The following is a 15964-nucleotide window of genomic DNA, read 5'->3' as shown; positions in this document are numbered from 1 at the left end:
AAGGAGCTGAGATGTCTAAAGTCACCCAAATTTGTCATTTAAAAAAGTATATATAAATAAAAGATACTATTTTGAAGAAGTATAAAAGTTGGAAACAATTGTTTCTTGGTTTGTAAGCTAAGCATAAGGTTTTCCCACCTTCTGACATTCAAAGTCATTATACTTTCAACTGGTCTGCTTTTTGGTCCACCTGGTGGGTGGAAAATCTTATCGTTTTTGCCAGAAATAGTTGCCAATTTAGCCATATAAGGGTCAGCAGAATGTGATGGGTAAGGATCAAATGTTCCTGCCTTCATTCCACCAGGCTGCAAAGAAAAATGAGACAACTTAATGTGATTTTGTAAAATGCCTCTACAAAATTAGCTTGTGAAGAAGTTCATACATATTTTTGTAGTCTGCAGAGTTGGTTTTAAAGAAGATGATACTGTTTAATTCAAACACCACCAAAAGGTCTCCCTACCACCAACTTTATAGGGTCAAAACACCATAATCCAAAAGCTCTCAATAAAAATGACAATATTTATAGTAAGGTAACAGTCTAAACTATTGCCAAGCATTAATATTTTAGAGTTTATCAGGCCAGGCTATCACTTAGTTAGAAAGTGAGTCTATTAGTAAGGGAAATCCTAGGTCAGATGTATTTTGATAGAGAATGGGGAACAAGGAGTGTGGCACAACATGAGTTTACTCAATGCCAGTCAATGATGGAGAAGATACTTTAAAAAAAAGTAATAAGCGGCTGGGCGTGGTGGCTCAAGCCTGTAATCCCAGCACTTTGGGAGGCCGAGACGGCTGGATCATGAGGTCAGGAGATCGAGACCATCCTGGCTAACACAATGCAACCTGGTCTCTACTAAAAATACAAAAAATTAGCCAGGCGTGGTGGCAGGCGCCTGTAGTCCCAGCTACTCGGGAGGCTGAGGCAGGAGAATGGTGTGAACCCGGGAGGCGGAGCTTGCAGTGAGCTGAGATCCGGCCACTCCAGCCTGGGCGACAGAGCGAGACTCCGTCACAAAAAAAAAAAAAAAAAAAAAAGGTAATAAGCAATAGCACAAAGAAATAGAAAGCAACAGGAAAATGTAATCTACTTTACTTTTCTTGTAGTCTATTAAGAGAAGTCAATCAAAATATTTTTCAACCTGTACACAACACAGAAATATTTGCTTTGACTTCTTAAACTGATTTGACAGAATTTTAAACTTTATATTCTATATAATCACAGGAAAATTCTATAGAATCATAATAACTCATTTAATTAGGCACTCCTGTAGTATCTATGCCAAATATACATGAAGATTTAATTCATTTGAAAGATACCATTGTAAGTTTTCAAGTTTTCCAGATTGAAGACACATGGATTATTTTAAACATCACAATAACAAGAAAACTTAAGAAAGTTTAAATAAATTAATTTAAAAGTATAAAAGCAAAATGAATTAAAAATAGAAAAACATAAATAAGCCCAAGTGATGCTTTAAAAAGTAAATTAATAGCTATATCTGTAATAGAATTAAGAATGAAAAAGAAGTGAGGAAAGTCTATACCTATATTAAATATCAAAAATAGAAAATAGGCCAGGCGCAGTGGCTCACGCCTGTAATCCTAGCACTTTGGGAGGCTGAGGCAGATGGATCACCTGAGGTCAGGAGTTCGAGATCAACCTGGCCAATATGGCGAAACCCTGTCTCTACTAAAAATACAAAAATTAGCCGGGCATGGTGGTACACGCCTATAATCCCAGCTCTTAGGGAGGCTGAGGCAGGAGAATCACTTGAATTGAACCTGGGAGGCAGAGGTTGCAGTGAGCCAAGATCGTGCCACTGCACTCCAGCCTGGGCAACAGAGCAAGACTCCGTCTCAAAAAAAAAAAAAAAAAAATATATATATATATATAAAATATTTCTGCAAACCCCAAAAACCTGAATGAAATGACTGATTTTCTAAGAAAATATAAATAATCAACATTGACCAAAAAGAGATAGAAAACCTACACAAAACAGATGGAGAAAGACATGTAAGAATTGAGAAAATCGGCCGGGCGCGGTGGCTCAAGCCTGTAATCCCAGCACTTTGGGAGGCAGAGGCAGGCGGATCACGAGGTCAGGAGATCAAGACCATCCTGGCTAACACGGTGAAACCCCGTCTCTACTAAAAATACAAAAAAACTAGCCAGGCGTGGTGGCGGCACCTGTAGTCCCAGCTACTCGGGAGGCTGAGGCAGGAGAATGGCGGGAACCCGGGAGGCGGAGCTTCCTGTGAGCCTAGATCTGGCCACTGCACTCCAGCCTGGGTGACAGAGCGAGACTCCTTCTCAAAAAAAAAAAAAAAGAAAAAGAAAAAAAAAAAAGAAAAATCGGCAGAACCTGTAATATGGCTAAGCTCAGAATGCTTCGCTGTGTGAATTCTTTCAAGTCTTCAAACAGCTGACATTTCTAGTGCTATCAAACTGCTATAGAACATAGAAAAACAAAGAAATTACCCCCATTGCTTTAAGATGCCTGCATCCACTTGTACCAAAATAGAACAAGGCATATACATAGTCTTGAAAATACAGACCAATCACACTTCAAATTATTCATGCAAAAATACTTAATAAAATATTAGCAAATAAAACACAGTATTATATTTTAAGATTAATACAACACAGCCAAGTGAGATTCATTTCAGGAAATATTGTTATTCAGCTTATGACAAGTAAAAAGTGGGGAGTGAAGGGATAGTCTAAACAGATTACACCATTTGATAAAATTCAACATATATTCAATAAAATTCAGCATATGTTCCTGATTTATTCCTATTTTTGGCATCTATAAAAATGAAAAACTAAAGGTATCCCTATTAAAGTCAAGATTAAGGCAAGGATGGCCACTACTGCTGGCTTAAGGAATTGGGCATGAGCGTGACATAAAAAATACAAATATATGAGAAAGGTGGGGAGCAAAATTATTTGCAGATAATATAGAGCAGTAAAGCAAAAGAGAATCAAGAAAATAACCATCAGAACACAAAGTTTAATGACGTGGCCAGTTATTTTTCAAAAATCAAATGTTTTTTATAATGACAAATAATATGAAGGAAAATATGATGGGGAAAAAAAACCTTATTGACCAGAACCTTAAAATAACGAAGAATAAATATAAGATATAATATAAGCTATGCGATGTAAAATACAAAACTCTACAAGCGAGATACAAGGTTAAGTGGCTTACTCCTGGATCTGAAGATTCAAATTATAAATGTGTTAATATATCCAAAAATACAAAGAGTAAATTTTATCACAAAATATCAAAGTTCTTTCTCTTTTGGGAACTTTAGAAAATAATTCTGAAGTTCTGGAGAATATGACAGAATAACCAGCACAACTTTTTTAAAGAGTAAGAAGAGACTAGACCACTCACTATTAAATATAATAGAACTTAAAAGGATTTTTTTGGCCAGAAATAGACAAATAGATTAGTCAAATGGAATGAAAACTCAGAAACATACCTTCAAAAATAAGAATTTTGGTTTAATAAAAATGGCATTTCAAAGTAATGGTGTTAAAAATGAATTATTCCATCAGTCATATCGGGAACAACTTGATTTTTTTAAAAATCAGTTCTATTAAAGTCTAATTCACCTGCAATAAACTATATCCATTTAAAGTGAACAATGCTATGAGTTTTGACAGATGTCTACACTCTTGAAATGACTACCACGATTAAGATACAGAACATTTCACCCCCTTCCCAAACTTTCCTCGTGCCCCCAAACTAAACAAGAGCTGGATTCTTACCTTACTCTTTACATCAAAATGCATTTTAGATAAATATTTAAATGCAAAAGGATATGACTAATAGACGAAATTAAGAAGCCACATTATTCTAATATTGGTGGTAAAGAGAGTCACTCTGAAAATGACAAATGAAAATGATAAATCTGACTACATCAAATCATGAAATTCCTGAACAGAACAAAACATCATAACGAAAGATCCAACAGATTAAAAAAATTATTTCCAACACAAATAACAAAACGAGAGTAGTACCCTTCATATATGAGATCTTACAAGAGATCTCACAATATTGATCTCACAATATTAAAACATAAACTTTGAAATACAAAGTCTGCAAGAAAAACAGGCAATTTACAGAAAAAAAAAGCATTGACTAAGGTTTATACACTGCTGGAGCATTTTAATTTTTATTCTCACTTGTTAACTTCTGCAGCAGGAAGATAGTTAATTTTAATTGCCATTTCAAAAACTAAAAGATGGTTTGGCTTTTTATGATTTTAAGAAAAACTAGACCTAGGGTCTAGAGAAGCACTTCAAAAATTCATTGTGAATTCACCAGGTGTGGTCGCATACTCCTGTAATCTCAGCTATTCTGGAGGCTGACGCAGGAGAATCGTTTGAACTCGAGAGGTGGAGGTTGCAGTGAGCCTAGATCATGCCACTGCACTCCAGCCTGGGCAACAGAGCGAGACGCTGTCTCAAAAAAAAAAAAATTATAAATTCAAATACATTTGAAGAGACTAATAATTACTTCATGACAAGAGCTTCATTATCCCCTACACTATTCATACTTGGTGATTTCATGTAATTTTGTAAAAACGGGTCCCATGATTCTTGGTATCAGTACGAACAAAAGTTTATTATTTATATGGGGAAAAAATCATTTGACAGCAAGAGACAGTATTTCTTTATAATGCTTAATTTTTTTCATCCTAAAATTGTAAACTTGCCTTTTTACCAGGAGAAGAAGGTTTAAAAGTGTTTGAAATTGATTCTTTCTTCTCTTCTTTTTTAATTGGTGGTAAAGGTTCCTCAGAAAAATAAGGATTAGCATCAAAATAGTCCCTTGGGTGAAGATTTAACTTAAACGGTGCTCCTTTCAGTAAACGATGGTGTTCTTCATTCGCTTTCTGTAAATTAAAGAGTTTGAAATTACACAGCATAAATTTCACAAATTGAAAATAATCCAGAGTAAAATCTTTTACATTGTAATATAAACATGATTCTTAAGTCCATCCTGCTCCATGTACTTTTTTAAAACATTAATTTGCTACGTTCTATTTTTATGCTACGAAAGATATGCCTACTTGCAAACATAACTACGCTTATTCATTTTGGATACAAATTTATTTGCGGTACTGAGACCTTATCACCTGAACGAATCTATATTAACTATGTGGGCAGCATGATGCAGAATAACAAGAGTTGTCTCTAGTTCATGCCCTTCCTGCTTTGTAGCATTTCTCAGAGATTCTGGGAAAGTTATGTTTTAGTGTCACATCTTCTTCAACTGTGAATGCAGACATTATCATTCCCCCTATAATGCTGTTGTAAAGATCACATGAGACTATGTAGATATATGATTTTATATGTGTATATATGAGATATGTATATATAACATTTTTATAATTTTTAAAAATATATGTATATATGAGATTACGTATATATCTCATATATGTATATTTGAGATATATACATATATGTATATATAACATTTTTACAATTTTTAAAAATATTTCATATGTATACATGAGATTATGTATATCTCATATATCTGTATATATGAGATGTAGATATATATGAGATATGTATATATGTATATATTACATTTCTATAATATTTATTGCTATCTAGTATTCAAAGCAAAACAGCAGTCATGTTTTCCTCTTATGTTATAATCTTTTCTATCAGACAATATTAAGTATAAAAATCACTGGCTATTAATAAAGTAGCAAAAATCAAATTATGAAATATAGATTCAAAAAAACAACTACACAGTGAATATTGATACTTTTTTTCACTTTTGCAAATATAAAATCTGGTATTTCATCATTCAACAAACTGAACTGAAAACACTTGATAAATGAAATCTAAAATAGATAGTTACTTGAGAGAAAACTAACTTTCACTACTAGGAACCCACTGTAGCACTTTCAGAATCCTTTCCTCTTTTGGGATTTTTATCTCGCCCTTGCTTGTCCTCTTCCTTTCTCCCGCTTGCAGGACATTCATTCATTCTTGGTGATCTGCTCTCCACTCTTCCATGTCACAACGATGGTACTGAAAATTTATTCTATTGATCTTTTTGGGCAGTGTTCCGCAAAATTTAGTTGTCATGGGAATCACTTGATAATTTATTTAAATTACAAATCACCAAGCCCTTCCCTCAAAGATTTCTGATTGCATTGGTCTGCTGTATCTGTGGTTTTAACAGTCACCCTCAGTGATTCTCATGTGTGATTATAATGTCATCTTTTAGGATCACTTTTTGCTAGAGCATGGTCACCTTTTACCAGAAAAATACTGTATTTGTCTTACCAACCCCTGCCCTAGAATGTTCAGTTGAGTACTGGTCAGCAGATGTATGAGAAAACTATTCAAAGCCCAGAGAAGAACCACCTGAAAGACTGTGAGGTGACGGTGTCTGGCTCTCACACAGAACTGGGAATGGTGCTGGTTGCCATCAGCTGTGCAAGAAAATGTCATAATTCACAGGGCATCCGACGGAGCACCTAGAAAGGTCTTGCCTCAGTAGTGGGGAATAACTAGCCCTAGATTGAGCATAGCTCCTATCACACCTAACAAATCTTAAATGCAAGACCTGAAAAGATAAAAACCATTTCTAAGTAATGTGACAGCATTCCAGAACAAAGCCCAAGAACATTTATAAGAATACAAAAATATATAGCACTCAACAAAGTAAAATCCTCAGTATTTGACATCCAGTGAAAAAAAACTGCCAGTAATTCAAAGTAGCAGAATATGACCCCCATACTGAGAAAACAATTATTTAAAATCAACCAAGAACTAATATAGATGTTAGCATTAACAGAAAAGGGCATGAAGACAGTAAGTATATTCTGTATGCTCAAAAAATTAAGTGGAGACATGTAAGACATTAAAAATACTCAGACTTCTAGAGAACAAAACCACAATGTATGAGATTAAAAATACACTGGTTGACATTAACAGCAGATTGGACATTACAGAAAAATAGATTAGTGAGTTTGAAGATGCAGCAATAAAAACTAACCAAAATGAAATACATAGAAGGAAAAAAGGACATTTTTTAAAAGTTAATAGGGCGTTGGTAAATTGTGGGACAATTTCAAGAAGCCTAATACACATGTAACTGGAATTTCTGAAGGGGAAGAGAAAGACAGATAAAAATATCTGAAGAAATAATAACTGGAAATAGTATAAATTTGATTTGAAAAACTATAAACCCATAGATCCAAGAAGCTCAATAAACCTCAAGCACAAGAAGGATGAAAGAAAACAACACAAAGTCACATCATAATCAAACTGCTTAAATGAGTCATAAAAAGAAAAAAAAAGTAGCCAGAGAAAAGGACACATTGCACACAGAAGAATAATGAGCATGACAACAGGTTTCTCATCAGAAACAATTCAAGCAGGAAGACAGTGGAGTAACCTCTTTTTAATACTGAAAGAAAAAGCAAGATACATTTTTCAAAATTAGTTTTAGGATATTAGTAAATCTAGGAATATAAAATTTCTGCTTTATGTATAAGTTCTAAAAATGAGGATAAAAGAGCTTTTTCTGTTAAGAAAGTATCTTATGCCCAATAAGTATAGGGTAAAAGATTAATTACTGAGCCACTATAAAATTCCACTGTATGTAGTTGTGTAGTATGTACGCATTATTATTCCTACAGATGAAAATTAGTTTATATACAATTTTATAAGAACCAAGGTTTCCGCCCAATTTAATGGAAAACTGTTCCTGGGTTTGGACATGCCCGTCAGCAAAATGGTCATTATTCTCTCACATTCTACTGGTATTTAAAATTACCATAGCAAAACTGTTACAGCCTGCATGCCTATAAAAACAAAAACAAAAAGCTATAAAGTGATTGCCATTTAATGCTTAATGTCCAAATTAACTTGACTTTTCATTACTACCAGCTTTCTTTATGTTATGGTGATATTGTGAAATTCTGTTCGTATGGTTCTAAAATTTATAAGGGTTCCTTTATTTATTTACAAATAGACATTCCCCATAGAAAGGAACAGGTCTCATTATAAGTCAAATATGGTACACAGTGACTGTAAGAGGCATATGCTAGTAAATTTCAGTGTTTATCTCTGCCATTTAATAAAGTGAGCAGTTTTCTCCTATCCTTTTCTCTGTCTCCTCATAGGATTCATCCATTCTCTAACCTCCACTTTTTCCCATCACCCCTCCACTCCTCCATCCCATTCGCTCATCGTAATGGCTTCTTGATCAGCCCAAAAGTATTACCACTATTTTTGCAGGCACAGATAGTAGGGTGTGTTGGGAATATGGCTAAGGGTCAGGATATAACTCTTTATTTAAAATAGAACATAGTTTATCAGGCCAGGCTAATAGAAGTTTCGCAGCTAGTTTAGAGAGATATAAAATAGATGTGGTAAACCATAGCAAGAGATAAAATTCATCCTGGAAGGAGCTGAGAGAATATACAGCAAGATATGAAAATCTAATAGAACAGTAAAATTATCACAATTCATAAACATGAGTTTGCCACTGCCCCAGTGATACAAATAAATAGAACAAAACAAAATTAGATCTCAAGTGAATTATTATTATTATTATTATTATTATTATTATTACTGAAACAGAGTCTCACTCTGTCACCCAGGCTGGAGTGCAGTGGAGCGATCTTGGCTCACTGCAACCTCTGCAACCTGGATTCAAGCGTTCTCCTGCCTCAGCCTCCTGAGTAGCTGGGATTACAGGCGTGTACCACCACGCCCAGCTAATTTTTGTAAGATTAGTAGAGATGGGGTTTCACTATGTTGGTCAGGCTGGTCTCCAACTCCTGACCTTGGGATCTGCCTATCTTGGCCTCCCAAAGCGCTGGGATTACAGGCATGAGCCACCGCACCTAGCCTCAAGTGAATTATTAATATTGAGTTAACTAAATAAAAGAAAGGTTGAAACATTCAAAACAGATTTTTTACCTTATAATTTAGTTTTGCTGCATCATAGAAGTCGGCAGAGTGTGAAAACTGTTTACCTATGGTAATATTTGCATAGCTAAGGAAGCAAAGTAAGTAACGGTGACTTCAGAGTTCAGAAATTTAATTTTTTAAAATTTCAAAACAAAACGATATGACAGAGTATTAAAAATATCTTACCCATATCCAGTTCCTTTCTTTCCTGGGTTTGTGTATAAATTCTTTCCAGGTGCCTTATATTTTTCTCGAGGTTTTGACTGTGCGCTGAAAAATGGGACTGGACCACCTATTGTTCCATAGTAGCTTCCTAAGCCACATCTTAAATACAATTTTTTGGTGTTTTAAAAGGAAGAGGTTAAAATGGCAAATTTTAAGTCTATTTTACCATAATTTTTTAAAAGATTGGAAAAAAGAGAAAAAAATGATAGTTTTAATCTAATTTCATTTTCCTCATTCTTCAGTCACAGATTTTGATGTGAGATATGTTTTTAATATTTGTATTATTTTAAAAATTCTATAAAAGTAAAACTGCATAATCCTTAGGAAGTTAGAATCATTCCCATTAATTCAGTTAACTGTAACAATAAACAGAGTCTTTTGTGTTTTTAGATTAATTTACGGGCACTTTATGGCAAGTTAGCTAATAAATGGCTAATTACTTCTCACTATCCATCCACAAGAAACTACACTTCCAAAACAAATATTTAAGACTGCTGTTTCCACTACTGATGGAAAGTGACTCAGGGAATTTGGGTGCTAATTTTCTTCTGTTTGGTTTATATCTCATAACTTTACTGCAGAAAAAAATTAACCAAATATTTTCTTTTTTTCCCATTTTAATGTTAAATTTTCTGGGCACACAGTATCTATGCAAAATCATTAAAGTGTTTACTGTCCAGCACTTTCACAGATTTTTTGTTAAAACTTCCACAATAAGAATAACTATTGTTAGCGACAGTCATAGTCTCTAATTCTTAAGTTACCATTGAAGCAAACAAATTTTAATAATCAGAAAAAGGTCTACAAGACAAATGAAACCTTATTACTATCAAAACTTGACACTGTTCATACATCTGAGTTAAAAATTTCAAAAACTTGAAAGACATCAACATTGATTGCTTATTATCAATACCTTCAGTCTACAAATGGTAGGAAAGCATATTTTAATTAATCCTTCTTTATGAACCTATAGAATGAAATTCTAAAATACAACGAGGAAATAGAGCAGGGATAATGCAGAGAAAGGAGAACTATTCACAGACAGGCATAATTTACCCAGAGCATGATTTAACACAAGCATTAAAAGTCATTCTATTTAGAATTTATTAAATGCCTGCGGTTCTGGAGGTGGGCGTGGTGGCTCACGCCTGTATTCCCAGCACTTTGGGAGGCTGAGGTGGGTGGATCACCTGAGGTCAGGAGTTTGAGACCAGATTGGTCAACATGGCGAAACCCCATCTCTACTAAAAATACAAAAAACTAGCTGGGCGTGGTGGCCTGTGCCTGTCATCCCAGCTACTTGGGAGGCTGGGGCAGGAGAATCTCCCTTGAACCTGGGAGGTTGAGATCGCAGTAAGCTGAGATAGCGCCACTGCACTCCAGCTTGGATGACAGAGCCAGACTCCATCTCACATACATACATACATACATACATACATACATAATAAATGACTATGGTTCCATAATTTGGTGTTGAATAAATTTCTGTATAGAAATTTATTCATATTTATAACACCTTCTTATTTATAACACCAGTCTCCCTTTTTGGAAACACTTTCTGTATCTACTAAATTATAGATGTTTTTCACACATCTGTGAATTTTTTTAAAAAAGGAAACCTAGTCTAACTATAAAACTGTTATTATTTATTGGCTGACAGATGAATATAAGCATATTATAAACTAATGTATCAAGGTAGCAATTCCCAATTATTACCACATGAGTCAAAGTTTATTACAGGCAGGAGAAAAGACTGAAAAATAGGAAAAAGTTATTTCACGTATTACATGAAAAAGAAAGTAGTGACAAAAGGAAAAAAATCACATTTCTAAATTCATATCTAAGAAAATGAAAAAGTTCAAGAAACAGTAATAATAATAATAAATAATTCAAATCTATCCAAAGTGTCAAAAGGTAGAAAAAGATGAAATTAAAGAAAAAAAGAAAATCCTTACTCTATTTTTTTTCAGACAGGGTCTCAATCTGTTGCCCAGGCTGCAGTGCAGTGGTGCAATCTCAGCTCACTGCAGCCTCAAACTCCCGGCTCAAGCGTTCCCCGCAACCTCAGCCTCCCGAGTAGCTGGGACTACAGGCATGCATCACCACGCTGGCTTAATTTTTGTGTATTTTGTAGAGATGGGTTTTTGTCATATTGCCCAGACTGGTCTCAAATTCCTAGACTCAAGCAATCCATCCACCGCAGCCTCCCAAGGTGCTGGGATTACAGGCATGAGCCACCGCACCCACCGAAAATCCTGACTCTTTTTGTTTTGTTGTTTTGTTTTTGAGATGGAGTCTCTGTCGCCCAGGCTGGAGGCACAATCTTGGCTCACTGCAGCCTCCACCTTTTGGGTTCAAGTGATTCTCCTGCCTCAGTCTCCCGAGTAGCTGGGATTACAGGCGCCTGCCACGATGGCAGGCTAATTTTTATATTTTTAGTAGAGATGGGGTTTCACCATGTTGGCCAGGTTGGTCTCAAACTCCTGACCTCAGGTGATCTGCCCATCTCAGCCTCCCAAAGTGCAGGGATTACAGGTGTGAGCCACCGTGCCCAGCCAAAAATCCTCACTCTTAATAGAGACAATAATTTTGGCTGACGTTGCCTACTAGAATTAGAAGGAAGTATAAGTTATACAAAGTAGTTTTACTAGTCTCAAAAAATACAGTAAATATACACAAAATTAGACTTCAGTTATCATCTATCAAATTAATAAATTGAGAGAGTCAAAGCTATTGAGTGTGAATGAATAATACCTTTTTTTTTTTTTTTTTGAGATGGTGTCTCACTCTGTCACCCAGGCTGGAGTGCAGTGGTGCGATCTCGGCTCACTGCAACCTCAGCCTCCGGGGTTAAAGCGAGATTCTCCTGCCTCAGCCTCCCGAGTAGCTGGGACTACAGGTGCGTGCCACCATGCCCAGCTAATTTTTTGTATTTTTAGTAGGGACAGGGTTTCACTGAACATTACGTTTTAAGTCTCAGTTATATAACATTACATTGACTTCATGGTCTAATGTTAAACTAATTTAAAGGGAACATTGATAGTTGTCATAACTAAGATACTGTTAAACCTCATAAGTATATCTTCACAATAATTTAAAAATAATGTATTTTTGATCAATTATTTTCTTCATCAAAAAAGAATTTCTGGCCAGGTGTGGCCCAGAACCCTCCTCCACTTGAACCCAGGAGGCAGAGGTTGCAGTGAGCCAAGATCATGCCACTGCACTCCAGCCTGGGCAACAGAGCAAGACTCCAACTGAAAAAAAAAAAATTATCCTAATTCCACCTTTTTTTTTTTTTTTTTTTTTTAGACAAGGTCTTGCTGTGACATCCAGGCTGGAGTGCAGTGGCTCAATCATAGCTCACTGTAACCTCCAACTCCAGGGCTCAAGGGATCCTCTCACCTCAGCCTCCTGAGTAGCTGGAACTAGAGGCACATGCTACCACACCCAGCTAATTTTTTAACTTTTGTAGAGATGAGGTCTCACTATATTGCCCAGGCTGGTCTCAAACTCAAGCATTCCTCCTAGCTTGGCCTCGAAAAGTGCTGGGATTATAGGCATGAGCCACTGCACCCAGCCTTACACTTTTATTTATACTTCGTTAACAGCAGAAAAAATAGTCAGGGGCATAGACATGATAATTAAAGGCAATTTTTTCCCCAATCTGACTTTGCAAGGTTTTCAAACAAATTTTATTATTTAAGTTGTTTTTATTATATCAACAAATAGAGCACAGTGATATAGATAATCTAAAATTTAATATAATGAGAATATATTTAATCAAGATTACTTGTCAATCTAAATCATCCAATACAACTATCTCCACCTGAGACAAACTAAGAATAACACTTAAAAATTCATCTTACATAAGTAAGTCCCACAGAAAAACAAACATTTAATTTAGGGATAAAGGTGCAGGAAATCTATTTAAGACTTTTCCCCAAAAAACACTTACGGCTTTTTCTCTCCACTACTAGGGAAGAAGGCTTTGCCTAGATTTTTTCTGGCTGCTTCCATCATATCCCGTCTCCTCACTTGATTCAGATTCACGTAGCCTTCTCCTTCAAAAATCCTTACAAAACGGGGATCGAAATAACCTGCCTGAAGGTCTGACATTGCTTTGGATCCCCCAGGTAGCATCTGTTTACTTTTGCTTGCAGCCTCATTAAATGCTCCTTTAAAAATAAATTAGGCAGATGATAATTTTGAGCTTACTAGCAACTAAAGGACATGAAAAAGAAGAGAACAGTTTCCAAATACCATTTGGGCCAATGATGAATTTTGAGCTCTAGAGCACTGTTTCGAAATATTCCCTGAGAGCTCTGTGTGAAGGGCTATCTTGACAATAAGACCTAAGTGGTTTTCACCAAAACATTGTAATATTTAAGGCCTTGGTGATACACTCTGAGTTTTAGAGCTGGTAGAGACCTTAAAGTGATCTAATTCAATGTTTCTCCAACTACAGACTAGGAAGCGCTGTGTGAGATGGCAGTCAGTGTGTGTCTGTAGGTCTAAGAGACGCGTGTTTCATACTCAAATTGAAGCAATTCCTCTCCGGGGCATATACTCAAGACACATGAGTGTCCATGGCCACTAACAGACATCAACAAGAATGTTCATAGCAGTTTTATTCATAATAATCAAAAACATAAAACAGCCCAAATGTCCATCAACAGGAGAACAGATTTTTAAACTGTGGAATTTATACAGTGAAATACTAGTAGCCCAGTAATTTTTTAAAGGCTGTTTTGATAAGTATTTAAAACATCTCTCGTAGTTTAGATCTAGGAGAGCTCTATTTGAGGAGAACTTTGGTAACATGGAGAATTTTTTGAAGTGCATACAATCCCTAATTCAACTGGCTATTAAAACATGAATCTGTATCCCTGACTTTTTTTTTTTTTTTTCTTTTTTGAGACGGAGTCTCACTCTGTTCCCTAGGCTGGAGTGCAGTGGTGTGATCTCAGCTCACTGCAACCTCCGCCTCCCAGGTTCCAGTGATTCTCCTGCCTCAGTCCCAAGTAGCTGGGACTACAGGTGTGCACCACCACACCTGGCTAATTTTTGTATTTTTAGTTGAGACGGGGTTTCACCATACTGGTCAGGCTGGTCTTGAACTCCTGACCTTGTGATCCACCTGCCTCAGCCTCCCAAGGTGCTGGGATTATAGGCAAGAGCCACCACGCCTGGCCTGTATCACTGAGCTTTTTAAACTTTTTTTTTTTTTTGACAAGGTCTTCTGTCACCCAGACTAGAATGCAGTGGTGTGACCATGGCTCACTGCAGCCTCAATCTCCTGGGCTTAACTTCCTGCCTCAGCCTCCAAGGTAGCTGAGACTATAGGCGCAGGACACCATGTCCAGCTAATTTTTATATTTTTTGTAGAGACAGGGTCTCACTATGTTGTCCAGGCTTGTCTTGAACTCCTGGCCTCAAGCAATCCTCCCACCACCACCTCCCAAAGTGCTGGGATTATAGCTGTGAGCCACCACACTTGGTCAACTTAAATTTTTGAAAAGGTAATACATTCAAATAGTTCCAAATTCAAAAGTATAAACATTTTCACAACAAGTCTTTCTCCTGTACTTGGCCACCCAATTCTTCTTCCACAGGCAAAGAGATAATCATTTTGTTTCCCAAAGCATGTTCAGGTATGTTCAAGTGAATGTTTTCATATATATCCCTTTTCATTGTTTTAAATGCTGTCTCAGAAGAATCACATTGTTAATGCTTAGCACACTATACAGACTATTCTCCACCTTGCTTTTTTATTTGACAGTGTATCTTGGAGATGTCTCCAAATCAGTGTTTCATTTTGTATTATTATATAGAAGTAATCGGATATCCAAAAATTGAACGGAAACATTTAAATATTTATGTATATTAGCTCTTTTTATTATTTACGACTTTTGTAAAAATCCCTCAGCCATTCACTTAGCATTTCATTTCTTAGGAAGGTAACAACGGATGGCCTTCTTGGACGCAAATGTAAATGCTGTTTGCATAGGGGAGTGTCCCATCTAACCAAAATATTCTGGGAGAAAACTGCCAGGCACCTTTGAAAAGAAATAAAATTACCTATGAGGACAATAAATGAGGATAGAGTACCCTCATAAAACGAGATTCCTATTCTCATAAAATAAAGTTCTTGCTGGGTGCAGTGGCTCATGCCTCTTAACCCCAGCACTATGGGAGGCTGAGGAGGAGGGATCTCTTGAGGTCAAGGGTTCAAGACCAGCCTGGGCAACATAGTGAGAGTCCCCACCTCCACAAAGTATTTAAAAATTAGCTGGGCATGGTAGTGTATGCCTGTAGTCCCAGCGACTCAGGAGGCTGAGATGGCAGGATCCCTTGAGCCCAGGAGTTTGAGGATGCAGTGAGATATAATCAGGCCACTGCACTCCAGCCTGGGGAACAGATATCCCGTTTCTAAATAAATAAATAAATGAAATCGCTTAACTCCATTGAAATTGTACAAGTTAACAAACTTTAGAAACTAAATGCTTTAAAATATAAACCACTAAAAAATCATTCAATGTAAATATTAAATTCTAAATTTTATCTAGAAAATACCCACTATTCACCCATAGAGGAAAGCAAATATACTTACGATTAAACTGTGACACATATTTATCACCCACAGTAATATACTCCATCTCACTAAAGAGGCCAATCCTTTCCATGTCCGTTTTCCCTCCTTCCGCAGGCATGGTAGGCATGGTGGTGCTTTCTATACTGCTAACTTCAAAATTTCCCTAGGGTCACGTCTTTTATTGAAAAATC

The 15964-nt window shown here is 36.2% G+C and overlaps 1 protein-coding gene across 1 annotated transcript in view; it reads right to left on the bottom strand.

Annotated features, from left to right (window-relative positions):
- CFAP96 (cilia and flagella associated protein 96) overlaps window positions 1-15964 on the bottom strand; it is a 20222-nt gene extending 4258 nt beyond the window's left edge. The window contains exons 1-6 of the mRNA XM_002804282.4: window positions 15792-15964; window positions 13137-13356; window positions 9140-9277; window positions 8963-9038; window positions 4726-4905; window positions 139-305 (exon numbers count right to left, since the gene is read on the bottom strand). Coding sequence (XP_002804328.2) covers window positions 139-305; window positions 4726-4905; window positions 8963-9038; window positions 9140-9277; window positions 13137-13356; window positions 15792-15900 — 890 coding nt within the window. The 5' untranslated portion in view covers window positions 15901-15964. The remainder of the gene's footprint in view (window positions 1-138; window positions 306-4725; window positions 4906-8962; window positions 9039-9139; window positions 9278-13136; window positions 13357-15791) is intronic.

This window comes from Macaca mulatta, chromosome 5 (assembly GCF_049350105.2).
Source record: "Macaca mulatta isolate MMU2019108-1 chromosome 5, T2T-MMU8v2.0, whole genome shotgun sequence".
NCBI classification, from domain to species: domain Eukaryota; kingdom Metazoa; phylum Chordata; class Mammalia; order Primates; family Cercopithecidae; genus Macaca; species Macaca mulatta.
Note: the sequence above shows the minus strand (reverse complement) of the source record. Positions and strands in the feature narration are given on the sequence as shown.